The sequence below is a fragment of the Elephantulus edwardii genome, unplaced genomic scaffold (assembly GCF_000299155.1).
Source record: "Elephantulus edwardii isolate Elephantulus edwardi_28Jun2011 unplaced genomic scaffold, EleEdw1.0 scaffold00302, whole genome shotgun sequence".
Lineage (NCBI taxonomy): Eukaryota > Metazoa > Chordata > Mammalia > Macroscelidea > Macroscelididae > Elephantulus > Elephantulus edwardii.
Window position 1 is genome coordinate 1989164 of NW_006400052.1, and position 25302 is coordinate 2014465.

The 25302-nt window shown below is 55.5% G+C and overlaps 2 protein-coding genes across 2 annotated transcripts in view; one reads left to right on the forward strand and one right to left on the reverse strand.

Annotated features, from left to right (window-relative positions):
• The first annotated feature begins 259 nt into the window (after positions 1-259).
• ARHGEF1 (Rho guanine nucleotide exchange factor (GEF) 1) lies at positions 260-18701 on the forward strand. Its single transcript, XM_006900925.1, is given in 26 exon segments — positions 260-337; positions 714-827; positions 3960-4058; positions 4589-4631; positions 4816-5062; positions 5468-5497; positions 5847-5946; positions 6077-6173; positions 6278-6313; positions 6550-6687; positions 6873-6978; positions 8792-8937; positions 14265-14411; positions 14615-14697; positions 14944-15069; positions 15245-15359; positions 15472-15572; positions 15759-15836; positions 16080-16155; positions 16273-16440; positions 17180-17267; positions 17410-17496; positions 17649-17716; positions 17811-17897; positions 18373-18536; positions 18618-18701. Coding segments are annotated over 25 exon segments (2562 nt in total). The 5' UTR covers positions 260-337; positions 714-779.
• Positions 18702-20527: 1826 nt separating this feature from the next.
• Positions 20528-25302, reverse strand: part of LOC102855600 — a 29825-nt gene continuing 25050 nt past the window's right edge. The window contains exons 10-14 of the mRNA XM_006900958.1: positions 24719-24798; positions 22045-22279; positions 21507-21702; positions 21300-21417; positions 20528-20973 (exon numbers count right to left, since the gene is read on the reverse strand). Of these exons, the coding sequence (XP_006901020.1) occupies positions 20528-20973; positions 21300-21417; positions 21507-21702; positions 22045-22279; positions 24719-24798 (1075 nt within the window). The remainder of the gene's footprint in view (positions 20974-21299; positions 21418-21506; positions 21703-22044; positions 22280-24718; positions 24799-25302) is intronic.

The following is a 25302-nucleotide window of genomic DNA, read 5'->3' on the forward strand; positions in this document are numbered from 1 at the left end:
GGGGGGAAGAACAGAAGGGGGGAGGCTGTTTACTCACCTTCACACCTGGGCCAGGAATCTCTGAGTAACCGCCCTGCGCCTCCTCCCACTCGCTGACTGCACCCCTCCTCTCCTTTAGCCCTGTGGAGTCCATGGAGGCGGAAGACACAGCCCGAGGGGCGGTGAGTGATGCTAGCCTCCATGAGGGGGGGGGACAGGGGTGGCGTCGGTGGGGGGAGCACCTTGGGCTGATGCTACCTCTCCTCTTCCACAGGCCCCAGGGCCCCCCCGGCCTGGCCTGGTGCCCGTCAGCATCATTGGGGCTGAGGATGAAGATTTTGAAAACGAGCTGGAGACGGTGAGTGGGAGCAAGGAAGGACAGCTTGTCCTGGGCTCCCTGAGGTGCCAGCCACCAGTGTCCCCTCCCACATTGAGGGCCACTTGTCCGTCTTCAGATATTCCCCCACAACCAGTCTTCCCTTCTTTCCTCTGGTATTCCCTGCCCCAAGCTCCTGTTCCCCCATTCCACACAGATCTCATTCCTGTCTTCATCACCCCCTTTTATGCCATTACCTCTTATCAGTTCCCCCAATGCCTGCATTTGCTGCCCACTATAACCCCTGGCCCCCCAGCGTCTTCCCAGCTTGGCTCCTGCCTAATGAGTTGAACATCAAGCAGGGTAAAGTGCAGGGCCTCCTCTCTTCATTCTCCTCACCCTGCCCCTCACCTCCCAGAACACAGAGGAGCAAAACAGCCAGTTCCAGAGCCTGGAGCAGGTGAAGCGGCGGCCAGCCCACCTCATGGCCCTCCTGCAGCACGTGGCTCTACAGTTCGAGCCTGGACCCCTGGTGAGGACAAGGCTGAGGAGGGAGGGCCAGGGACAGGCCACTGCTTCTGGGGACCTGGACCAGGAAGCTAGAGGGTTGGAAAGTACAGGCCCTTGACCAGAAAACCTGGTATAGAATCTAGAAAAGAGGTGGATGGGTGCCAGAAAACATGCTGTGTGATCCACAAGGCTATAGCCTCTGTGGGGATTTCAGTGGGCAGTGAGCACAGACCAGACAGGGTCATGACAAGCAGCAGAGAACCTGACAAGGAGACACACAAAAATGAGCCAGCTGCACCTGCTCCGTACACACCCGCAATACTGTGCCCCGCACACCTGCGATGCTGTGCCATGCACACCTATGATGCCCCTCCACAAACGCCCGCAAAGCCCCTCCACGCCCTCCGCGATGCCCCTCCACGCATGCTTGCGAAGCCCCTCCACGCGCCCCCACGATGCCCCTCCACTGCCCCTCCACGCACACACCTGATGCCCCTCCATGTGCCCCCCACGAAGCCTCTCCACGCGCCCCCGCGATGCCCCTCCACACACACACCTGATGCCCCTCCATGCACACACCCGATGCCCCTCCACGCCCCCCCGCGATGCCCCTCCACACACACACCCGATGCCCCTCCACACGCCCCCCGCGATGCCCCTCCATGCACACACACCTGCGATGCCCTTCTGTACCGCCCCCCACGTGCTGCTGTGCCACGCACACCTGTGTTAGTACACTTCCTACAGCTCTGTAGTTAGCACTTAGGAGAAAGCTGTTAACCATCCTCTGGCTGACTGTTGGCCAAAAAGTCAGCACCAACTCATTCCTGGCCCTCCAGTGGGTTTTCAGAGGCAATAAGTCCCACAGGAAGAAATTACCCATCTTTTGTCCTGAGGAGAGGCTGATGGATTCAAACCATGTTTTTTTGGGTTGTCAATGCAACTCCTTACCACTAAGCTATCAGAGCTGACCCTGAGTCAGGACCAAAAAAAAAGAATGCAGTTAATAAGCCAAAAAGCAGGTAAACAATCCCTAGGAGAAGCAGACACAGATCCGTGCCATCCAGAAACACCTGCCAAGCCTAGAAAGCTCAGCCAGTGATGTAGGCAGGAAAGGGCTTTGAAGCCATATAAAGCTGGAAGGCAAAGGTCGTGTCCAAAGAAGACCCACAGCTGCCCAGCATGGGCCTCACTCAGTTCAGGGCAAAGTGCTCTAAGTGCTTAGTTCATCTATCCAGAAAGCAAGGAGACAGGTGGAAATACTGGGAAGAAACACCTGGAGATGCTGAAGAAAAGGCATGTGGATGGAAAGGCAGGAGATAGTGCAGCTTCTGAAAATGAAAGTTACCTGGTGACACAGTGGTTAAAGAGTGCGTGCAGCTGCTAACAGGAAGGTTGGCAGTTTGAACCCACCAGCTGTGGGTTGGAAATCTCTTGTTTAAGTCTACCAGGACCTGCTGGGCAGGCCTTTGCATTTAAAAGTCAATTGGACCTGACCCAGGCCTGATGTTAATTGTGTTTGGGAAGAACATTGTTCTAAGTGGTTCAGCACTTGTCTGTCAGTTTGCTGTTCTGAGATAACTTGAAGTTTCTGTGATACTGAATGCTGTGCCACTAGTGTATCAAATGTGATAATGGTTAATCATGGGGTTTTTTTAACATAGGGTTTGGTAGAGCTCCCAGATTAAGACAGGCTTGGAAGCAGGATTTGGCATCCACTTCCTAAATAGCAGGCCTTTGCAAACTCTATGAACATTAAAGAAATGACAATCATTACAGACAGGGTTCAGATCTTTTTTTGTTCATAGGGCAGCTTTGAGTCATACTTGACTCAAAGGCACTTAACAACAACAACAGCTGATCTACAGGAGAAAGATGTGGGAATCTGCTTCCAGAAAGACTGACAGCCCTGGAGACCCTGTGGGGTAGTCTGCTTTGACCTGCAGGTCTGCTTTGGGTTGGAATTGACTCCATGACAGTAGGTTAGGTCCCTGCCTGGAATTCTTTCTGGAAAAAAGCGCTGCCCTTTCCCTTGTGTGTGCATGTGGAGAACATGGGGACCCTCCACCCAAGCCTCAGGGTTTCTAGTCCGAGAGAACTGCAGATACCAGAACTCAGACCCAGGATTGTGCTAACAGCCAGAGGGGTTGTGACCCATATTGGCCACTATGTTTGAGATTTACCACCTTGCTACTTCCATGTGTACGTAGATGTGGCTCCTGGGCAGAAGCTTACTAACTTCCTTTGGAGTATAGATTTATTTTGTGTAGATGTGTTGAAGCTGCTTAAAATAGAGAAATACCCCCATTAAGGCAGGAGCCCCCCCAGGTGTCCCCACTGTAGTTCCAACAGCAGCCAGCACATGGAGAGTCTCAGGAAATGGAGTGAATGAGGGAGCCCCACTTGGCCAGCTATTTTTTTACCAAGCCCCCCACTATGCACCAGGGTCTGTCCATAATACAGATTAATCAGAGTCTGCCTCCCACATCCACCAGCACACACACAGCTCAAGTTGCGCAAGTTCTAGGTAATCCCAATTTTGCCAGTTACTAGCTGTGTCACCTTAAGCTTGCTTCTTGATTGCCACGTGCCTCAGTTTCGTCTTCTGTGAAATGGGATAATAATAAAACCCATTGCTGTTCATGTATACACAGGTGACCTGGTGGCTAAGGAGCTGCCCTGCTGGCCCAAAGACTTGCGGTTCAAATCCACCACCTGTTCCAAGGGAGAAAGATGGGCCATTTCCTTCCATGTGATTAACTGCCTCTGAAACCCCGCTGGAGGTTGGCTGAGTCAGCTTTGACTTGACAGGCGCACAACAGCAACTGCAGCTGTTGATTGAGTCACGACTCTTGACAATCTTCCATTGGGTTCCTGAGGCTGTAAATGTCTCAGTAGGAGGGAGAGCGAGAGAGACAGATGCAAAAACCCTGTTAGAGCAGGGGACATGGCAAAATGCTTGAGGTAGGCTCAGGTCAGTCCAGAGTGGGGCAAGGGAGAGAAGAGAGGAGAGGGTCAGAGAGTCCTTCCCAGAGGAGGTGGCTTTTGAGCCCCTCCACCATGGGCCATCTAGGAGGCTGAGAAAAGCCCCAGGTTTTCCAGAGGGGCCTTGCAGCCATGGAGGGAGGAAAAGCCACCCTTTGTGTCTCCCCAGCTCTGCTGCCTCCACGCGGACATGCTGAGCACCCTCGGCCCAAAGGAGGCCAAGAAGGCCTTCCTGGACTTCTATCACAGCTTCCTGGAGAAGACAGCGGTGAGAGAGGCCCCAGCCTGCCCTGGGCCCTGGCGAGCCACCACACCCCTCCCAACCCCAGCTGCTGAGGGCAGTTGAGGGGCTGGGCCTTCCCCAATGTCCCCTCACCCCTTCATCCTCGCCGTGGCCACACTACCCTCCATCAATCCCTAAAATGACCACACTGCCCCCCATCATCTCTGCCATGACCTCACTGCCCTCCATTATCCATCCCTACCCTAGCCATACCAACCCCGCACCCCATCATCCCCGCCGTGGCCACTCTGCCCCCCATCTTCCCCACTAGTCACACTGCTCCTCTTCCATCCCCACCCTGGCCGCACTGCTCTCCCGCCCTCACCCCACCATGGCCGCACTGAAACCCCCGTCAGTGCCATATACAGCCACACTGCCTCCATCATCCCCACGACAGAGCTCCCCTCTTCCCATTATCCCCAACACAGTCACCTTGCCTCTACCCCATCACCTCCCCCACTGCACTCCCATCACAACCCCATTCTTTTCACTATTCCTTTCTCTGTCCTGAGCAGGTTCTTCGGGTACCAGTGCCTCCCAGTGTTGCCTTTGAACTTGGTAAGGACAGGAGGAGTAGGGTGGGGGGCTTTTAGTAGAGACGCCTCAGGAAGCAGGAGCACTGCTCCCATGGCCCCCTTGACAGTAGATAGTCATTCCTTCTTGGTGGCAAGAGCCCAAGGGTGGGTGGGGACCATGGTCCCAAGTTCCAGGGACTTAACCCCAAGCCCCTGTGCCCCTGCAGACCGCACTCGGCCCGACCTTCTTTCTGAGGACGTCCAGCGGAGGTTCGTGCAGGAGGTGGTGCAGAGCCTGCAGGCGGCCATCAGCCGGCAGCTGGAGGACTTCCGCTCCAAGCGGCTCATGGGCATGACGCCCTGGGAGCAGGAGCTGAGCCAGCTGGAGGCCTGGGTCGGCCGGGACCGCGCCAGCTACGAGGCCCGGGAGCGGCACGTGGCCGAGCGGCTGCTCATGCACCTGGAAGAGATGCAGTGAGTGGGGCCTGCCACAAGCCCCCCACCCCAGCCTCAGGGGGCCTGTGCTGTGCCCCGATTGTTCCATTCCCAGGTCTGCGGACCTTGACATTTGACACTTCCTCCTCAGTGTTGGGGTTCCCTCCCCGTATCTGGGGTTTGCCCCTAACTCCATGTCCTACATAGGAGTTTGGGTCCTGTCCTTGTAACTTCCGCCCTCAGCAGATGAGAACACCTCATCCATACTGATTATTCTTAGTTGCGTCTAGATTTTTCTCCTCCACCTCTTCCCTTTCCCGTGCTTGGTCCTTTCACATGTCGTCATCCCTCACCCCTGAGGGGACAGCAGTCCAGACATTTGCACTGGGCAGGCTGAGACCTCTGGCAGGCAGATTCCTTACAAACTCTTTCTTCTCCCTATAGACCTACCATCTCCACCGATGAAGAAAAGAGGTGACCGAGGCAGAGAGGATGGCAGATGGCGGGATAGGCGTTTACTCTCAGGGTCTGAGGGAAGTGGGGAAGGGGGCCTTAAACTCCAGGGTCTTGGGGCCCTGAACAAGTTGTGTGGCCTTGATGTTTTCAAACCTCTTCTTCCTGCAGAGACTCTACAGGAAGCGGTCGTGGGGTTGAGGTGGGAGGTGAACTAGGAGAGTAGGAGGCCTGGGCCTCAGCCTCTAGGGGGCAGTCGTGTCTTCCCGTTTATTTGTCCCTGTGTTTGAACGTGTGTGTTGTGTGTATGAAGGTGTGTGTTTCTGTCTGGAGGGTGTGGGTCAGAGCCCTCACCGTCCCCTCCTCACAGTGCCGCTGTGGTCAACGCCATCAGCCTGTACATGCGCCACCTGGGTGTTCGGACCAAGAGTGGGGACAAGAAGTCAGGGAGGAACTTCTTCAGGAAGAAGGTGCATCCTCCCCTTCTCCAGGACCTCCAGTGGGAGCCCTGTGTGACTTTGGATATCTGGGGTCCCATTCAGCATCCTTAAACCCCAGACCTGCTCAGCTCCCTCCTTTCCCTCCCTCATTCCCCCTCAGATGATGGGGAACCGGCGGTCTGACGAGCCCCCCAAGACCAAGAAAGGCCTGAGCAGCATCCTAGATGCTGCCCGCTGGAACCGGGGAGAGCCGCAGGGTATGCTGCCCAGGCCTCTGCCCCTCTCGCCCCTCACCCCACCCTGTCCCCTGGGTCCGGTAGCAGCCCCACTCCCCTCACTGTCTCACTCTGCTTTGTTTCAGTGCCTGATTTTAGACATCTCAAAGTCGAGGCTGAAGGTAATTGTCCTGAAATGAACGTGTCTATCTTGAGTCTGAGGGAGGAGAGGTCTGGGCATGCTTGGACTCTTGGTCTGAGGGAGGAGGGGGCTGGGGGCCTAGGCATCTAGGTCTGAGGGGAATTGGGGGTGGAGTGGGGCTCCTTATCCTGGAGAAGGGGGAAGGAGGCTCCTAGGAGCTGGCAAGAAGGGGCTGGCACTTGAATTACCCTCTTTCTCCTTAACTGCTGCCTGCAGCCGAGAAGCTAAGCTCTACAGAACGGAAGGGTGGCCTAGTGGTGCCTTCTCGGGACCGGAATGTTGGGGCCCCTGGGCAGGATGCTCTTGGAGTCCCTCAGCCCCCTCTGTCTGCAGACAGCCCAGACCGAGAACCAGGTGAGAACTTCTGGGGCCAGGTGGGGACCCCCTTCTCCTTGTTGGCTGCCCAGGGCCATGTTCTCAGAGATCTTTCTGTCTGTCTATCCCTTTTAAAGCATGAAGTACACACTTGGGGTCGGCTAGGCTCTGGCTAGCTGTTGCCTCCCCATCCTACAACAGAATCTCCCCCTTGGCCCTCACAGGTGTTGAACCCCCACTGGAGCTGGGGGACCCACCCCCGCAGGGACCAACAAGCCTGGAGCCCCCAGCGCCCCCAGAGAGCACTGAGGAGGGTCCTGATACAGAGAGGTATCCAGGGTTGGGTGTGGGAGACAGTGACACCTCGGGACTGTGGGGCGTGTTTTCATGGGGTGTGTGTCAGGGTGCTGCTGCCGTCTGCACCCGCCTGCCCTGAGCTCTCTGCTCTGCCTCCTCCTGACATCTCTCCTCCTCTCTGGGATTCCCTTTCCTGCTCCCTGGTTTTCTCCCGCCTTCCCGACTTCTCTGTTTCCACTTGTTCCCTCACTTCCAGTATTCTCATGTCTTCTCCTGTTTTCTCTCTTTCTTTCCACTTATTCCTTTCTCTCTTTTATTTCTCTTTTCAAGATTTCTTCCCCTGCTCCTCGGGTCCTCTGTCCCCTCTTCCTTCTCCTTAGCTTCTCCTCTTTCCATCTCCCCCTCCTCTTCCATTTTCAGTCCTCCTTCCTTTTCCTTCTCCCCCTCCCCTGCTGCTCCCTCTGCTCCCCCATCCTCCCTTCCCCTCTGTGCTCCAAGCCTTGGGGGCCCTGTCCCCCTCACGGTTAGGGGGGCAGGTTCTGCCCCCTGCCTGTCCTTGTGCCGCTGCTTTGGGGACCCTTGGGGGTGGCGGGGAGGTAGGTTGGGTTCCATCTGAATCCACCTCTGACCCTGTGCCCCTCTCTCCCCAGAAGGTGGAAGAGGTGGGTGCTTGGGGAGGGCTAGCCTCTCCCCCATTACCCCCAGCCCCTCCTTACTCCCCATGGGCCACCCCTCCCCTCCTACCCCTATGAGGGGTAAGTGGGGACATCACCCTCCCTGTGGAAGAGCTAAGTATTCAGTCCCCTCCTTGTCCCTTGCCACTTCCTACTCTTATACACCACATCTAAGGGAAGGGAGGTGGGCAGGCCCGTACCCCATGCAGAATTCCCCTCCCCTCTCCCTGACCCCAGTATCCCTAGAGGTCACTACTCCTCTGATTCTCTCTTCTTTCTTCTGTTGCATGTTTGATCTTTGTCCTGAACTCTCCCCATCTTTGTCCTGGACCCCCTGTCACCCTGTCCTGCTCTCCCCTGTCTCTGTCCCTGTCCCCTATCCTGTTCACCCCTGTCTCTGTCCCTGTCCCATCTCTGCCCCTGTCACCCTGTCCTGCTCTCCCTTGTCTCTGTCCTTGTCCCCATCTCTGTCCCTATACCCCCTGTGTTTATTTCTGTCCATGGTCTCCCCTGTGTCTGTCTCTGCCCCTGTCCCCCCTGCCCTTGTCTCCCTTGTCTCTGTCCTTGTTCCCATCTCTGTCCCTGTCTCCCCTGTCTCTGCCCCGGCCCCCCTGTCCTGGTCTCTTCTGTCTCTGTCCTTGTCCCTGTCCTGTCTCTGCCCTGTCTTGGTATCTCCTTGTCTCTGTCCCGGCCTCTGCCTCACTCTGTCCTTGGCCTCGGGGTCCAGGCTATCGGGGCGTCTGGGACGCTCGGAGAGCCTGCGGGTGAGTGACCGCCGCCGGCCTTCCCGGGGCAGCCTCGGGGCTAAGGGCCGGGGTGGGGGCCGCTCCAGGAGTGACGTGGACATGGACCCCAGCTCTGCCACAGCTGTGCTTGGCCCTGCCCGACGAGCCACGTACGTCATTCCCTCCCCCACCCACTGGGAGGATGGGGGGTGGAGCCAGAGTCACAGAGAACTGGGCAGTGGATGCCGAGGTGACCAAGGGCCAGCCATGGTCACAGACCTTGGAAGAGGAGAGGAGTGGTGGGATTCAGGGATAGCCTGCCAGGTGGGCCACCAGGTCTGGGACATCAAATCCTGAGGCCACTAAGAGGGCTTGGACACCAAGGAGCAGAAGCTTCCTGCCAGAGACACCCCAAGGGAGGGCTTTAACATAGTCTCTGCTCCACAGCCCTGAGCCTGGAGATGAGGGGGAACCGGGGCGGTCAGGACTTGAACTGGAACCAGAAGAGCCCCCTGGCTGGCGAGAGCTGGTCCCCCCAGGCACCCTGCATAGCCTGCCCAAGAGCCAGGTGAAGCGGCAAGAGGTCATCAGCGGTGAGTGCACCCCACTTCACTGTCTCCTCTGACCAGGGACACTGCCTGGCTGTGACAAAGCGCAGACACAGGGAGATATCCCTCCCCATGTATGTAATTCACCACGGGGAGAACTTGAAGGTGGCTTGTGACCAACAGGACTGTGTTACAGACACCTGATGGAATGCTGTGTGCCCATCAAAATCACATTTCCCAGGAACTTTTGATAATGTGTTAGAAAAGAGCTCTAAAGGGGAGCTCTGGTGGCCTAGTGGCAAGAAGCTGCACTGCAATCCCAGAGGAACACGGTTCGAATCCACCAGATGCTCTGCCGGAGAAGGAGGCGCAATATCCTCCTGTACCAGTCAGATCTGATTTGACGGTACACGCACACAAAATTTAAAAAAAAAAAAAAAAGAGGTCTGGTGGCGTGGTGCATTACGTGTTGTGTTGCTAACAGAAAGGTTGGCAGTTTGAACCCACCAGGTGCTCCATGGGAGAAGATGAGCAGTCTCCTCATGTAAAGATTTATAGCCTTGGAAACCCAGTGACTCAGCACTGACTCATCAGTGGGTAGATTCTGTTAAGAGCCAAAAATGGTATACATGATTGCGTTTGTCAGGGATCCCTTGTCGTCTTACTTAGAAGGCATGAGTAATAATAGTTCCGACCTCAGAAGGTTGTCGTGAAGGTAAAAAAGAGCCACAGAGTAAAAGCATTTTAATGGGACCCATAGAGTTGGGAAAAGACATCATACTGGGAAAGTAAGGATCAGAGAAAGAGAGGAAGACCCTTAATAAGATGGGTTGACACAGTGACTGTGACGGGGGCTCGAGTAGATCGGAGATGCTGAGGGTGGCACAGGGCAAGGTTTGAGTGCTTGGTTCCTCGAGTCACCATGAGTCACAGTCTACCCTATCGCACCTGATAACATCGGGTCACTATGAATCAGAAGCAACGTGAGAACATTCTATGTGATCTCTAGTCCCTATTAATATGATCTCTAGTCCCTAAATGAAGAATGCAAAAGGTCATTACAAAGGCAGAGGACGAAGAAGAGTCCAAGATGGATGTCAGAAAAAACTCTGAATATTGCACCAGGATGCCGAGAAGCCAGAGGAAAGGGAAGAAATTATAGAGCTGAGCAGAAGATTTCAAAGGGCACCTTGGGAAGACAAAGCAAGATATTATAATGAAGTGTGCAAAGAGCTGGAATCAGAAACCAAAAGGGCCGAATTTGCTCAGCATTTCCTAAGCTGAAGGAATTGAAAAACAAATTCAAGCCAGGAGTTTCAATGCTAAGGACACTTTGGGCACAATATTAAATGATCCAAGAAGCATTAACAGAAGATGAAAGGAGTACACAGAGTCATTGTACCAGAAGGAATTAGCTGACAGAAAAATTTAATGAAACAACATACGAGCAAGAGCCTGTGGTGATGAAGGATTCTTCCTACTCTGAAAGAATTGGCAAAAAACAAGGCCCAGGAATTGACGGCATACCAATTAATATATTTCAACAGTTCCATAAACAAATGCTGCCTTGTGTGTGCTCACTAAGTTGTGCTAAGAAATCTGGAGGACAACCACCCAGCCAACTGACTGGAAGAGATCAATATTTGTTCCCATTCCAAAGAAAGGTGACCCGACAGAGTGCGGAAGTTATCGAACAGTATCATTAATATCACATGCAAGCAAGATTCTGCTGAAAATTATCAAAAAATGACTGGAGCCCGTACATCAACAGAGGACTGCAAGATGTGCAGGCTGGGTTTAGAAGACCCTGTGGTACTAGGGATAGTGTAGCTAATGTTAGATGGATCTTGGCTGAAAACAGTACCAGAGAAATGTCTTTCTGCGTTTCATTGACTATGCAAAGGCGTTTGACTTTGTGGATCACAACAAACTGTGGCTGACTCTGAGAAGAATGGGAATCCCAGAACACTTGCTATTTGAAACCTATACTTGGACCAGGAGGCAGTTGTCCGAACAGAGCAAGGAAACTCTGTGGTTCAAAATCAGGAACAGTATATGCCAGGGATGTGTCTTATCTCCATACAATCTATATGCAGAAGGTCATCTGGGAGCCTGGGCTGCATGAGGAGTAATGTGGCATCTGGATTGGAGGAAGACTCATCAACAACCTGTGTTATGCAGATGACACAACCCTGCTTGCTGAAACTGAGGAGGACCTGATGCTTGCTGCAGATCAAAGGACTGTAGCCTTCAATATGGATTGAAGCTCAACATCAAGAACACAAAGAGTCTCACCAGTGGGCCAACTGCCAGCATTATGATAGATGATGAAGACTGAGATTGTTAACAGCATTAGCTTGCTTGGCTTCACAATCAACACTCTTGGTACCAGCAACCAAGAAATCAAGAGACGAAATGCATTGGGTAAGTTGGCTCTCAGGGACCTCTCTCTCCAGAGTACTGAATGAAGAGCAGTGACATCAATCTGGAGACTAAGGTGCACCTGATCCAGACCATAGTCTTTGTAGTTGCTTGCTATGCATCATCGAGCTGGACAATGACTAGAGATGATAGAAAAATAATTGATAACCTTTGATCTGTGGTGCTGGAGAAGAGTGTTGAATATACCATGGGCTGCCAGGAGAACAAAGAGGTTTGTCTTGGAGATGGTGAAGCCAGGCTGCTCCTTGGAGGCAAAGATTCTGGGGCTTCATCTGACATACTTTGGGCATATTGTAAGGAGGGACCTGTTCTTGGAGAGGCCCATCATGCTTAGAAGGGCAGAGGGACGGAGAAAGAGAGGGAGACTCTCAATGAGACGGATTGATGCAGTGACTTGCGTAATGAGAGTAGGTGTGTCAGAGACAGTAAAGTTGGCCCAGAATAGAGCAGGTTTCAGGATTGTTGTACAAAGGGTCGCTGTGAGTCTCAGGCTACTCGACGGCACATAACAACAACAACAGTCCCTAAATTTATTTTGACTCACAGTGACCTTGTAGGACAAGGCTGTGACCGTTACGGGAGCTGACTGCTGAACCACTCGTGGATCAGAAAAGCTAACTTGTCAGCAGCACGGTGTTTAATAAGCCGTGCCACTGTTGTTGGTTCGTTTGGTTTTTGTTTGTTTTTTCTTTTTCTTGTTTTGTGCCATCAAATCACATTTCACTGGCACCTGGATCCACGACTGGCTCCAGCAGATCATCTGGTGGATTTGAGCTGCATGCTTTGGGAATTAAAGCACAGCTTCTTGCCACTAGGCCACCAGAGCTCACTTGTTGCTATTGTTATGTACCATTGAGTCCACTATTGGAAATGATAGGATGGTTTTACTCTGTGTGCAAAAGCATTTGACTGTGTGGATCACAACAAACTCTAGCTGACTCTGAGAACAATGGGAATCCCAGAACACTTGATTGTGCTTATGTGAAACCTATATTTGGACCAGGAGGCAGTCGTCAGAACAGAGCAAGGAAACACTGTGTGGTTCAAAATTGGAAAGGGTGTGCACCAAGGATGTGTCCTGTCTCCATATCTTTTCAGTCTATATGTGGAACAGATTATCTGGGAGGCTGGGCTCTATGAGGAGAAATGTGACCTCTGGATTGGAGGAAGACTCATCAACAATCTGCATTATGCAGGTGACACAATCCTGCTTGCTGAAACTGAGGAGGACCTAAGGCACTTGCTGCAGAAGGTCAAGGACTGCAGCCTTCAGTATGGATTGAAGCTCAACATCAAGAAAACAATGATTCTCGTAACTGCACCGATTGGCAGCATCATGATAGATGGTGACGAGATTGAGATTGTTGACAGCTTCAGTTTGCTTGGCTCTACAATCAACACTCTTGGTACAGCCAGGAATTAAAAGACTAATTGCATTGGGAAAATCTGCTGTGAGAGACCTCTCCAAGACTGAGGAGCAACAATGTCAGTCTGGAGACTAGGGTGCACCTGATACAAGCCATTGGTTTTGCAATTACTTGCTATGCATCAGAAAGCTGGACAATGACTAGAGATGATAGAAGGAGAATTGATGCCTTTGAGATTTGGTGCTGGAGAAGAGTATTGAGTATATCGTGGACTGCTAGGAGAACAAACAGGTTTGTCCTAGTGAGGGTGAGACCAGCCTGCTCTTTGGAGGCAAGGATTCTGAAGCTTCGTCTGACAAACTTTAGACATGTTGCAAGGTGGGATCAGTCCTTGGAGAGGGATGTCATGCTTGGGAGGGTGGAGTGACAGTGCAGGAGAGGAAGACCCTCAATGAGATGGATTGATTCTGTCACTGGGGTAATGGGGGTAGGTGTGGTAGAGGCAATAAGATTGGCAAGGAATAGAGCAGGGTTTAGGGCTGTTGTACATAGGGTCGCTATGAGTAGCAGGCAACTTGACAGTGCATAACAACAACAACAACAGGGTCACTGTGAGTCAAAATCAATTTAGGGGCAAAGGAGTTAGGAATTTTGTTTCTTGTTACAAATTTAGGGGGAAAAGATTCCCATAGGGAAAAATACATGGAAATATTGGCAGTGCATGATGGCTGTGTCATTTACATCTTGGTTCTTTTTAGTTCCTTATAATTGTGTATTGGGGGCAACAAACTAGGACCATGGGTCACCCTATCTGGCTACCATTGCAAAAGGAGAAAGGCTGGAGAAGCTTGAGGTGCCCTGGTGCCATGGCAGGCCACTTGTTGGTCTGCTGGTTGGAGGTTTGATTCCACCAGCAGCTCCGAGGAAGAACAGTGACACAGTTTGTCCCCATTAAGAGTTACAGCTTTGCACTTCAATCCCACAGGTATGCTGTTCAAATCCACCAGATGCTCTGCTGGAGGAGGGACAATCTCCTCTTGTACCAATCAGATCCAATTTGACAGTACACACACAAAAAAATTTAAAAAAAAGTTTAAGAAACCCAATGAGATGCGATGGAGTATCACCACAATTTGGAACCAATTCCATGGCAGGGAGGTGGTTTCAGGGTTTATGTGAGGGATAAGGAGTCCATGTGGCACATTGAAGCACTTGGCCACTAACTGTAAAGTCAGCAGTTACAAAGCTTGGGTTTATGTAACCCAAAGCTTGGGTCACATAAAGGGCAGATGACTGTCCCGAGAGAAATTTGTGGCAAAGTGATAAGAAGCTGCACTGCAATCCTGGAGCCAGCTGCTGTCTGCAGGAGCAGGATGGGCAGCCGCCCGTATAATTTACTGCCTCTGAAAACCTGCTGGAGGGTCAGCTGTGAGTCAGTTCTGCCTTGACAGCACACAGCCACCGCCGCCAGTTTCCAGAAAGAGCTCATCCTCAGCTGTGTGCCTGTCCTTATTCCCCTGCCTCCTCTTCACACCCTGCTTCCTCCCTGGTGGCCCCCCACAGAGCTACTGGTGACCGAGGCGGCCCACGTACGCATGCTTCGCGTGCTGCACGACCTCTTCTACCAGCCCATGGCAGAAGGTGGCTTCTTCCCGCTGGAGGAGCTGCAGAACATCTTCCCCAGCCTGGACGAGCTCATCGAGGTGCACTGTGAGTACGGGCCCACGGGCCTCCTGGGCGTGAGCCGTGCGGCCACGAGGGGGTGCTCCAGAGCACGGTTCTGGCCCCTGGCCCCAAAGCCCACTGCTGGGGAGGGCGTGGTGGGATCCATGCAGGCACACCCAGAGCCCAACCCTGCTTGTTCTGACTAGCTCCACTCCCTAACAGCCCTCCTTTCCTCGCCACTCCCACAGCCCTATTCCTTGATAGCCTGATGAAGCGGAGACAGGACAGTGGCTACCTCATTGAGGAGATTGGAGATGTGCTGCTGGCCAGGGTGAGGGTCTCCCCCACCTCAGTAACCCAACATTCCCACCTCCCAGCCAGGGGCCTGGAATGCAGCCCTCAGCCCCTCCTCCCTCAGGCCTTTGGAGCCAGGGCCCTAACCCTCTCCTTTCTCAAAGCCCAGGGGTGTATGTACCTGGGCTCCAGTGCTATCTTACTTAAGGCTTCCATCCCCGGTGAGTGCACATTCTTCCCTGTCCCACCTGAGACACCCTCCCTGACCTGAATCTTGCTGTAGTTTGATGGCGCTGAGGGCTCCTGGTTCCAGAAAATCTCCTCCCGCTTCTGCAGCCGCCAGTCTTTTGCCTTAGAGCAGCTCAAAGCCAAGCAGCGCAAGGAGCCTCGCTTCTGTGCCTTTGTTCAGGTGAGGCCAGGGCCCTGGGGAGTTAGTTGGCTCTGAGGGCAGAGGATCTTAGGGGCCTAGATTCCTAGAAAGAGGAGGGTGGGTCCTTAGTCTGAGGGAGAAAGAGACTGGGAAGCCAGATTCTTGGGAGAAGACCCACAAGAGCATTGGCCACCCTGGTGCCCTGTCCCTGAAGGATGCGGAGAGCCGTCCAAGGTGCCGCCGCCTGCAGCTGAAGGACATGATCCCCACAGAGATGCAGCGCTTGACCAAATACCCCCTGCTCCTCCAGAGCATCGGGCAGAACACAGGTGCTGGTCCCAGCCTTACCCATCCTGTGGGGCCTCTGCCCTCTAACCTGACCCAGTACCTGGGAGCCTCAGAGCCTGGCACTCACAGGGCTGACCTTGCTCTTTCCCACAGAAGAGGTTGCTGAACGGGACAAAGTGGAGCGGGCAGCTGAGTGCTGCCGGGAAATTCTGCACCACGTCAACCAGGCCGTGCGGGACATGGAGGACCTGCTGGTGTGTCTGGGACCCAAACTGATGCACAGGGTGACCATGGGCAAATGTGAAGCCTGGCCTTGACCTGTCCCCCCCAGGTCACTGGAAGTCCAGGGGTCAAGTTTGGCTGTCAGCTCCCTCTCAAGCTCACCAAAGGTCATCCCGGACCCTTGGCTTGTCTTCCTGACATCCTCATCCCTTCCCCAGAGGCTCAAGGATTATCAGCGGCGCCTAGACTTGTCCCACCTCAAACAGAGCAGCGACCCCATGCTGAGTGAGTTCAAGGTAGGTGCCATCAGCTGTCCTGTCGTAGTTCTCTAATTTGAGCTGCTGTTACCACAGCCAGGCTGAGAACACATGCAGAGTGCAGGAAGGGCCCCCTCATCCCCACTGCATGCCCATTCCTGACCACAACTGGGGCCACCTTGTAACACTCCTGCCTGCCCACTCCACTCCCTGCTCTGTAAGTGCTCCTCCCCTGTGCCCCGATAACGCCTTCTGCCCGTCATCACCCCTACCATTCCCTAGAACCTGGATATCACCAAGAAGAAACTGGTCCACGAGGGCCCACTCACGTGGCGGGTGACCAAGGACAAGGCTGTGGGTGAGCACCTGGGGTGGGGCTCAGGGAGGAGATTTGGAACGACGGGGGTGGGGTGGGTGGAGGATGGGGGTCCTGGCAGATGCTGGGGTAGAGGACTTGCCATCCGCCCACCTATAGAGGTCCACGTGCTACTGCTGGACGACCTGCTACTGCTGCTGCAGCGCCAGGACGAGCGGCTGCTGCTCAAGTCGCACAGCCGGACCCTGACGCCCACGCCCGATGGCAAGACCATGTTGCGGCCGGTGCTGCGGCTCACCTCTGCCATGACCCGCGAGGTGGCCACCGGTGAGCTCGCCTACGCTGGGGCAGCCTGGTGTCCAAGGGAGGAAAGTGCACCCTGGCCGCCTAGGTTGTCTCTGCAGATACTCAAGGGCTAGGTACTAGGGAAGCCGGCTGGCGTGGGGGCGGGGCGAGGGGCGGCCTGGGGCTGGGCGTAGAAAGTGGGAGGGGGGAATGGGCGGGGGCGGTCGGAGGGGTGAACGAGAGAGGGGGCGGGGAAAGGGGGCCGGGGTGGTGTGATTGGGCAAGGCATAGGTATTGGGAGGGGCGACCAGCATGGGGCGGAGCTGATTGAGGAGGCGTGGTAAGGGCTGACCGTCTTTCCTGCGGGGCATAGGGAAAGCAGCCCACTTGTGGCTTTTATCCAGTCGGGGTGACTTTTGTGCACAGTTCGATATTGAAGACACTCAGGCTGCTACGTGAGGACAGGGGATAGGAGTAGAGCCCACTGGAGTGGGTGGTTTGCAGATGTATTTGGGGTTTGGGGTTTTTTTTTCGAGACAAATGTGAGCAGGGGTGGCTTGAGCCTGGATTGATGGTTAAGTGTGGATGGGACTTATTTTCGGATCAGTAGGGGGAGAGAAGGGTGGACCCCAAGGAGGGTGCACCAAGGTTCAGGATAGCAGCAGAATAAATTGAGTCAGTGTCAGTGAGGAGTGAATCTTGTGAGCTGCGCAGACACCACGCTCTTAGTAATAGAGGATGACCCCGACTCTGATCCCATCTTCCTCACCCTGTCCCACAGATCACAAAGCCTTCTATGTCATCTTCACGTGGGACCAGGAGGCCCAGATCTATGAGCTGGTGGCACAGTCTGTGTCTGAGCGAAAGAAGTGAGGTTTCCCGCAGCTGAGGGGTGGGGCGTGGAGGGCAGGGGCCCTGGGGGCCTGGGCGGGGTCAGGAGGAGGTGGAGCAGGGTAGGGTTGGAGGCCCCTGAGAGGTCATGACTGTCCAGGGGCTCCCCTGTCTCCTCAGCTGGTGCACTCTCATCACGGAGACTGCTGGATCCCTGAAGGTCCCTGCCCCTGCCTCCCGCCCCAAACCCCGGCCCAGCCCTAGCAGGTAAGAGTGGCCAAGGAGAGGGCTCAAGGTCCCAGGGGGTGGGCTATCTCCCACCACCAGGCTCTCTGGCTCCCACCTCCCACTCTGTCTCCCAGCCCCCACTGCTCTCAGGGAGGGTGCTGATCCGGGGTTCACTCAGCACTTTTCCCCAGCACTAGAGAACCCCTGCTCAGCAGCTCAGAAAGCCCCAACGGTGGCCGAGACTTGCCTCCAGCTGATGGTGAGACCTCTGGGGAGTGAGGGTCTCCGGGGACTGGGCAGCATCCCCAGAAAGTTCAACAGGGGCTGAGCACCCCACCTGCTCTCTTATCCAGGCCGCCTGGAGAGAATCCTCAGTGACCTCCTGCCCTTCTGCAGACCGGGCCCCGAGGGTCAGCTCGCTGCCACTGCCATTCAGAAAGGTAGCTCTGCTCTCTGTGCTCGTTCCCAAGATCCCCATCCCCTGTTCCTCCCCCTCCTGCCCCAAGATCCCTGGGTCCATGTTTGGGAACTAGGAAGGATGCCCCTTTATAACTTTCTGCATGCCCAGCTGCCAGAAAACTGTCCTGGTGACAAATCCAGAGTCCACAACAAGAGGGATGTGTAGCCTGCACTGCCATCCTGGGCAGACCCCAGTCGCCCCTTCTGTAACCTCGCTTCATGCTCAGTGCCAGCTTTGTCCCCAGCCCCACCTCCTACCCTCCAGCCCTGCCCAGCATTAGTTCCCCATCCCAACTCCTGTCCCAGCCCCCTACACAGGCCTGTCCTGACCTAGGTTCACCTTGCTTGATGGCCCCTTACCTCCAGATCCAGAAGGCCTAGCCTGTTTTACTGACCCAACCCTTCCCCGCAGCCCCCAGCTCCTCCTGATTTGTCCCCCTCACTCCGTACCCCCAGTGCTATCCATGAAACAGCTCCTGTTGCCAGTGGAAGAAGACAGTGGGGCAGGGCCTCCCCGAGAAGGGGATGGGGTGCCGGGTGGCGGTCCCCTGAGCTCAGCACAGACCCAGGAGGTCCAGGAGAAGCTGCTCAGCCTGGAGGAGAACTTGAAGCAGCTGGAGGTTTGTGGGCCAGCTTGATGAGGTGGGGGGTGCCACTGCCTTAATGGGGTCCCCTCTCATCACTGACACCCCCATCACCAGGAGGTGGAGGAAGAATTTTGTCGCCTGCGACTCGTCCTGTCACAGCTCTGTGGGAACACTGGTCCCTAGCCTGGCTGCACCTGAGGCTTCTGCCCTAGGCAGGTAAGTAGGTGAGGCTGAGGGAAAGGAGGGGGGGTCAGGATGCTACCCTAAGGTGGGGGGCCTCAGATGCTGCCCTCTCTACAGTTCCATCTCTGTTTCTGTTTGTCTTCCCAGATCTCCCCACTCCCACCTCACGTCTCTGCGTCTGTCCTTTCCTGTCAGTCTGAGATTGTGTTCTTGCTCTCTGCCTTCCTGTCGTCTTCTTTTCAGTCACACCGCCACCCTTGGTCATAGCTCTGCCTGTTTTCTCCAACTTGCTCTCTCTGTGTCTCTGTCTCTCTCCCTGGGTCTGTCCCCTCTCTGTTTGTGTCTCTGTCTCTCCCTGGGTCTGTCCCCCTCTCTGTTTGTGTCTCTGTCTCTCCCTAGGTCTGTGTCTGTCTCTCCCTGGGTCTGTCCTTCTCTCTGTTTGTGTCTCTGTCTCTCTCCCTGGGCCTGTCCCCCTCTCTGTTTGTGTCTCTCTTTTCCTGGGTCTGTTTCCCTCTATTCTTTCCTCTCTCTCCCTCTTTCCTTGTATCTGTCTGTCACCTTCTCTCTCTCATATTTGTTTTTTTCTCTCCCTGTCTCCTTCCCTGTGTCTCCCTCCATTTCTCTCTTTCTCTGTCTCCCTCTCTGTATGTCTCTGTCTCTTTCTCCCCATCTTCTCTGTGTGTGTATCGCTTTCTCTTTCTCTATGTCAGTCTTTCTCCCTCTCTTTAATAACCTCTCTTCCTGTTGCCCGTCTTCTGCACCCCAGGCCTTTGGCAAGAAGAAGCAGACCAGGGAAGAAGAGGACACGTGTGGGGCTGCCTCCTCGACCACCCCTTCTGTTGCTGCAGAATCTCCACACCGCCGGGGCCTGAGGAGAGGGGCTGCCGCTGGAGGCTACACCAGGGAAGGGCTTGACTGGGGTCACTGCACCCCACCCCCACAACTGGCCCCAATTTCCCCCCTTTTGCCTTCTTCTTGGAGGACTCAGGGCTCCATTCCAGGGGGTATCACAGTGACTCCCATTTCCTGGGCCATCTCAGTATTGCCTTGGGGGGCCACCCCTCCATACCCCACCCCCAAGTGCCTTTGCTCTGTTTTTATATCCGGAATCGGAGGTTTATTTTTTAATATATATTATCTAAGGAAAGGTGTGTGTATGTGTGTGAGGGGTGGGCATTCATTTGATACCCCCAGTGCACAGATTTGATAAAAGGAGTTTATACACATATACACCCGCACTCCCAACCCCCAGACAGCCCAGTTCCCCACAACACTAAGGGATGGGCCACATCCCACATTCATTTCTTTTATTTTTTTAGTAAACTCTCTGGAGGTGGCTGATAGAGGTCATGAGGGAGGAGTTTGGGGGGTGAGGTCCCCTCCTGGGTGGGGGCTGGGGGCGGGGTTATTGCTCTTAGCTCCCTGTCCCCAGGGGGGCCGGTGTGGGGTGGGTGTCGGGACCAGGGCTGGCACAAGGGGTCAGACACACCACACAAACACAGAGGTCACAGCACAGGGGCAGGAGAGGCGGCTGGGCGCCATATTGCACTTTGGGAGTAGGGTCAGGCAGGGACCCCCTCAAACTGGAGCCTGGGGAGGAGGTTGGGGGCTATCACACTCTGTGCTCCCTCTCCAGAGGGAGAGGTGAGACCCCCCCCATTCTGCACTTGGGGGATGAGATGAGGGCAGAGAAGTCCTTGGCCTTGGGGGGTACTGAGGGCTGGGCCTGGACCTTGGAGGCAGGACCAGAAGCACCACTGGAGCAGCCTAGGAGGTAGGAGTAGGCTGCCAGGTCCTGTGCCTGGTGCTTGCCTCGCCACAATCCATCGCTTCCTGCCAGCTCAGCTGCCAGCACCCCCTTTGCCCATCTTGGCCTTGGGGGGCACGGGGAGGCCTTCATCGCCTTCGCTGTCAGAGCTGCAGCCGCTGACGTCAGTGATCTCCAGCTCCGAATCACTGTCCTTCCCACCCAGGGAGGCCTCCACCCCCCCAGTGCCTGGCAGCGCCAGGCGGGGGGCTGCTGCCAGGCCTGAGGGGCGCTCAGGGCCCAGGCCCTCTCCCATGGCAGTGAGCAGGGGGACCGTGGTGGGGCTTCCCCCTGCCCCTGCTGCGGGCAGATGGCCGAGGGAACTGGCCAGAGGGTTGGGGTAGAAGTGTGGGGGGTAAAGAGATGGGGACAGCTTGGGGAAGGGGCCGGCGAGGTACGGGTTAAAGTTCCAAGGGTACTCTGGGAAGGTGCGACCATAAGGACCCAGCAGGCCAGGGGGCTTGGAATAGCCAGTGGCACCTAGTGGAGGACAGGTGTCAGGTTGGGCCCCTCCACATGGGGGCGCTGGCATCCACTTGCATGGGGCTAGTGAAGAGTACCCCTCCCACTAGACTTACTCTGTCCTCCCCTCACCTGCCCATAAGGCATCCCCACCCTGCCCAGGTCTCCACCTTCTCTTCTCTGCCTCCCCTCCCTTTAGCACCCCCAAATGCCCTGCTCAGCCTGGCCCTCTACCATTGTCCACACACCGCCCCAACACCTTTGCCTGCTTTGTTAAAGCACACGTGCATGCATGCACGCACAGACCCCTTCACCAGCCATGTCATGACCCCTCGAGTTCTTACCAGAACCCAGAAATGGGAAAGGACTGTCCAGGCGCAATTTGTCTGTCTCAGGGGTGAACAGGGATGTCCGGGCCCCTGGGTCTCCCAGCCGGGGGGCAGAGAACAGTGTCTGCAGGGTCTGGGGGATGTGGATGGAGCTGCTCAGCCTCATATCCTGGTCCCCCAAATCACCAAGCACCCCAGCTCTGGCCCTATCCCCTAACTCACCTCTGGGGTGAGGGGAGGAGCATCTGTTCCAGGGGTGCCCCCAAAGGGATTAGGGGTCAGCAGGAGAGGTGAGCCAGTGGCAGCCGCTGCCACATCCAGTAGAGGGTAGTTGACCAGTACAACTTTGCTGAAGTTGAATTTGTAGGTGAACCGCTTTCCCTTGGTCTTGTGGAGAATCCGCTTGTTGTAGTAATAGCTGTGGGGACAGAGAGAGTGGGGGCTACTATGGTGAGGGGACCCCTGGAGGGGTGCAGGGACAGCTGTGGGCTGGGATCTTGAAGATTTTAAGCACATACTCTACCAGCAGGCACAGGGCACAAGAATTCAGGGAAACTGAGGCACAAAGAAGCCCCTTATCAAGGTCACAGGGCAAAGCAGGGATTGAATCCTGTTCTGTGTGGTTCCAGAACCCAGGGCTTCCTCTCACTACAGGTTCCTGGGTGTTGGGGATACAACACAGCTCTGCCCCCACTAAGGAACCAGAGATGGGAGGGATGACAGGCAAGAGATGGAGGTCCACATTTCGGGCTCTCCTCACCGCAGGGCCCGGCTCAGCTTGTCGTAATTCATGTGGGGTTTGCATTTGCGGATGCCCCAGAGCCGGGCCACCTCGTCAGGATCCTTGATGACGAATTCCCCATAGTCCCCCTGCCAGGCGATGACTCCCTGGTACTCCTCCTTCTGCAGCAGCTCGAGAATGAAATGCCACAGCTGGATCTGCCGCGAGCCAGGGGACGACTCCGGCTTGTAGGCCCAATCCGGGAAGGCAAACCCTGGGGACAGAGGCCGGGGAGGGGCCCCAGGTCAGGACACCACGTCCAGGCTCCCAGGTCCTGCTTGGCCCCATCCTGCTGACTCCACCTGGGGGCTAGCAGCCTCCCAATGGTCTTTAGGGCCCAGGCTCCACCCTCCAGACCACACCCACCTCCCCAACCTCCCACCATGTCTGGTCTCAAACTGTTCAAATAGTAGGAGAGGACCCAACCTCCTGGAGGCCCTGGAGAAGTACTTCCCTGTTTAACCCTCCTCCTTCAGCGTCCTCAGGGTGAAGGCGGAAAGAGGCCAGTTTCTGGCATCTTTGACTTTGTGGGGAGCAGCTTGCAGATTAGGGCATCTCTACACAGTGTCAGCCCCAACCAGCCCTGGTCTCTTGTCCTCTGAAAAGATCCTGCCTCACTGTCTCCCCTCCTTCCTCTCTCTTGCCCCTCTTTACCCACCCCCACCCCTTATTTCCTGAGGACCTTGCTGACTCCACCCAGGACACATAGGGTAGCTGTGTGGACACCTGTCTGTACTTAAATGGATTTCTACCCTTCCCGTCCCCATGTCCATCTAATGCCCTTTCCTTACATCCATCCTATGTCTGTGGTAGGTAAGCACGGGTGTGCACTAACCCACAGACAACCATGGCAGACCTCTCCTCACTCTGGCAGACACAGCAGAGTGCCCCCCTCCTGCTGGGCACGACCCCATGAAGTGCACCACCAGGGCTGAGCCATGAGGCCATGTTTTCCCAGCTCCCCCACCCAGCACAACGGGGACAGAGCTTCCAGGGCCCTCAGGACTGGGGCCCACTAACAACCCAGCTGCAGGATGCAACACACACACACACACACACACACACACACACACACACACGATCCCGAAGGCTAAAATCACACACAACGTGGTGGAGACAGTGAGTGTGGCATCGTGCCCCAGACACAGCCCACCAGGCACCACAGGTAACACCACCATGACACAGATGAGCCTGCCACCCCCCCCCCCACACACACAGAGTCAACCTGCTGTGACAACCACAGCTCCCTCAGGACAGCCCACACACACACCTGCCGCCCCCCCATCACCTAAACTCAGCAGCTGTGGCAAAATGGGAGGGGTCTTCAACTAAAAGAGAAACAACCCCCAACCCACTACCCTGGAGTCACTTTCAGCCCTCCACTGGGTTTCTGGGGTGGAAATCTTTAGGGCAGGAGGCTGTCCATCTTTTTCCCACAGAGAGGTTTGTGGATTTGAATCACTGACCTCTTGGTTAGCAGACAACACCTAACACACACCACCTCCACAGCTCCTTAGGAGGGCCTCCCAGCTACCAGACCCCAGAGGGTCCTGCCCCGATGCTCAGCCCCATGCCACATGCTCTGTCCCCCTTCCCGCCTCAGGGACTCCAAACCCAGGCAGGAAAACAAGGCAGACTCCATGTGAGAAGGGGAGGGAGGTTGAGAGAGGACCTACCAGCATGTGAGCTGGGCCAGAGGACAACCATCAAACTGGGCCCAACACAGAAGCCCAAGGGGGGCACCCTCTCAGCAGCTCCAAATGCACCCAAAAGACAGCATTCCGGATGCAGACCCACAAGGGACAGGAAAGCAAGTCTGACAAACCCCAACCTACCGGATCCTAACCTGCAGAGGTACTGGGTGCTCCAGAGAAACACCACGTGCCCGAGCCTCCCAGACGTGTGCCTTTAAATGTGCATGTGTGTGCGCGTGCACACACACACACAGTGTCACACAAAAGACAGCAGATGCTGCACCCACACACACGCCTGGTGTGTGACCCCTTCACCAGAAACAGTCAAGTGTAACAGGGCATTCTCTCTTTCACACACACACACACACACGATGCTGCACCCACACACACGCCTGGTGTGTGACCCCTTCACCAGAAACAGTCAAGTGTAACAGGGCATTCTCTCTTTCACACACACACACACACACACACACACACACACACACACACACACACACAATCTGTGGGGTGTGCAGGGTGTGGGCTCAGACACCCAAGCCTGTCTTACCCTTCACATCCCCAGTCTCTCTGTTCCCTTCCAACTGGGCTGTCTCTCTCCTCATTCCCCCAATGTGGGGATGTCCCCACGTACCCCTGCCCAGACAGTTGTCCTGTTTGTCTGCCTGGCTAGTTGTTTCTGTCCATGTCCGTGTCCAGCCCCCCTGCAGCTCCGTACCCACAGATCTCAGGTGGGAGCAGGACTGAAATGGATAATGGACGAGACCCCTGGACCTCATCTCCTCTCTGACCGACCCTCCAAATGACCCTCACCCCCCTGCAGGCCAGTGGCTGGGAAGTTTTTAGCTAAGTTTTTAATTAAAGGGCTTTATCCAGGAGAGCCTGATGGAGACTTAAGAGGCATGGAGGGAAAGCGTCTCTATGAGGGCTGGGAGAAGGGCTGGGGGATTCGGGCCAGTTACCAGGGGTCCAGAGAGCCGGCAGGGCTGGCGGGGCGAAGAGAAGGTCGGAGACACAGCTACAATCCATGACGGAGCTGGCCCTGCAGAGGCAGAGAGGCCAGGATGGACGCACGGACACAGGACACAGGACGGGACAGGCAGGAAGGAGAGAGAGATGGGGTCAACTGGGTGCCTCCTGCCCTGGCCAGCCCAGCCCCGACCTCCGCTACCACTGCCCTCTACCGTACGCTCCCCCCCCCAACAGGCACCCCTCAGCCCAGGTCCCCTCTGGCCGGTCCCTGAGAGCTCTCCTCACTGCCTGTGGTCACTCCCAGATTCCTGCTTGCTCTTCCTCTTCCTTACCCCCAACTCCCGCTCTCGTCCTGTCCCCCCCACTGGCTCTGTCCCAGTCCCTGTCCCCCCCAAACTCGCTCTCTGCTCTCTCCTGTTCCTCGGCCCCCATCCCCGTGTCCACCTGACCTCTGGCATCCGTCTCTGTGTCTCCTGCTGTCTCTCTCTCTGGCCCTCCTGGATTCCTCTCTCTGTGAAATATGCCCCCACCTCCACTCGGCCTAGCCGAACCCCGCCAGCCCTGTGCACCCCTC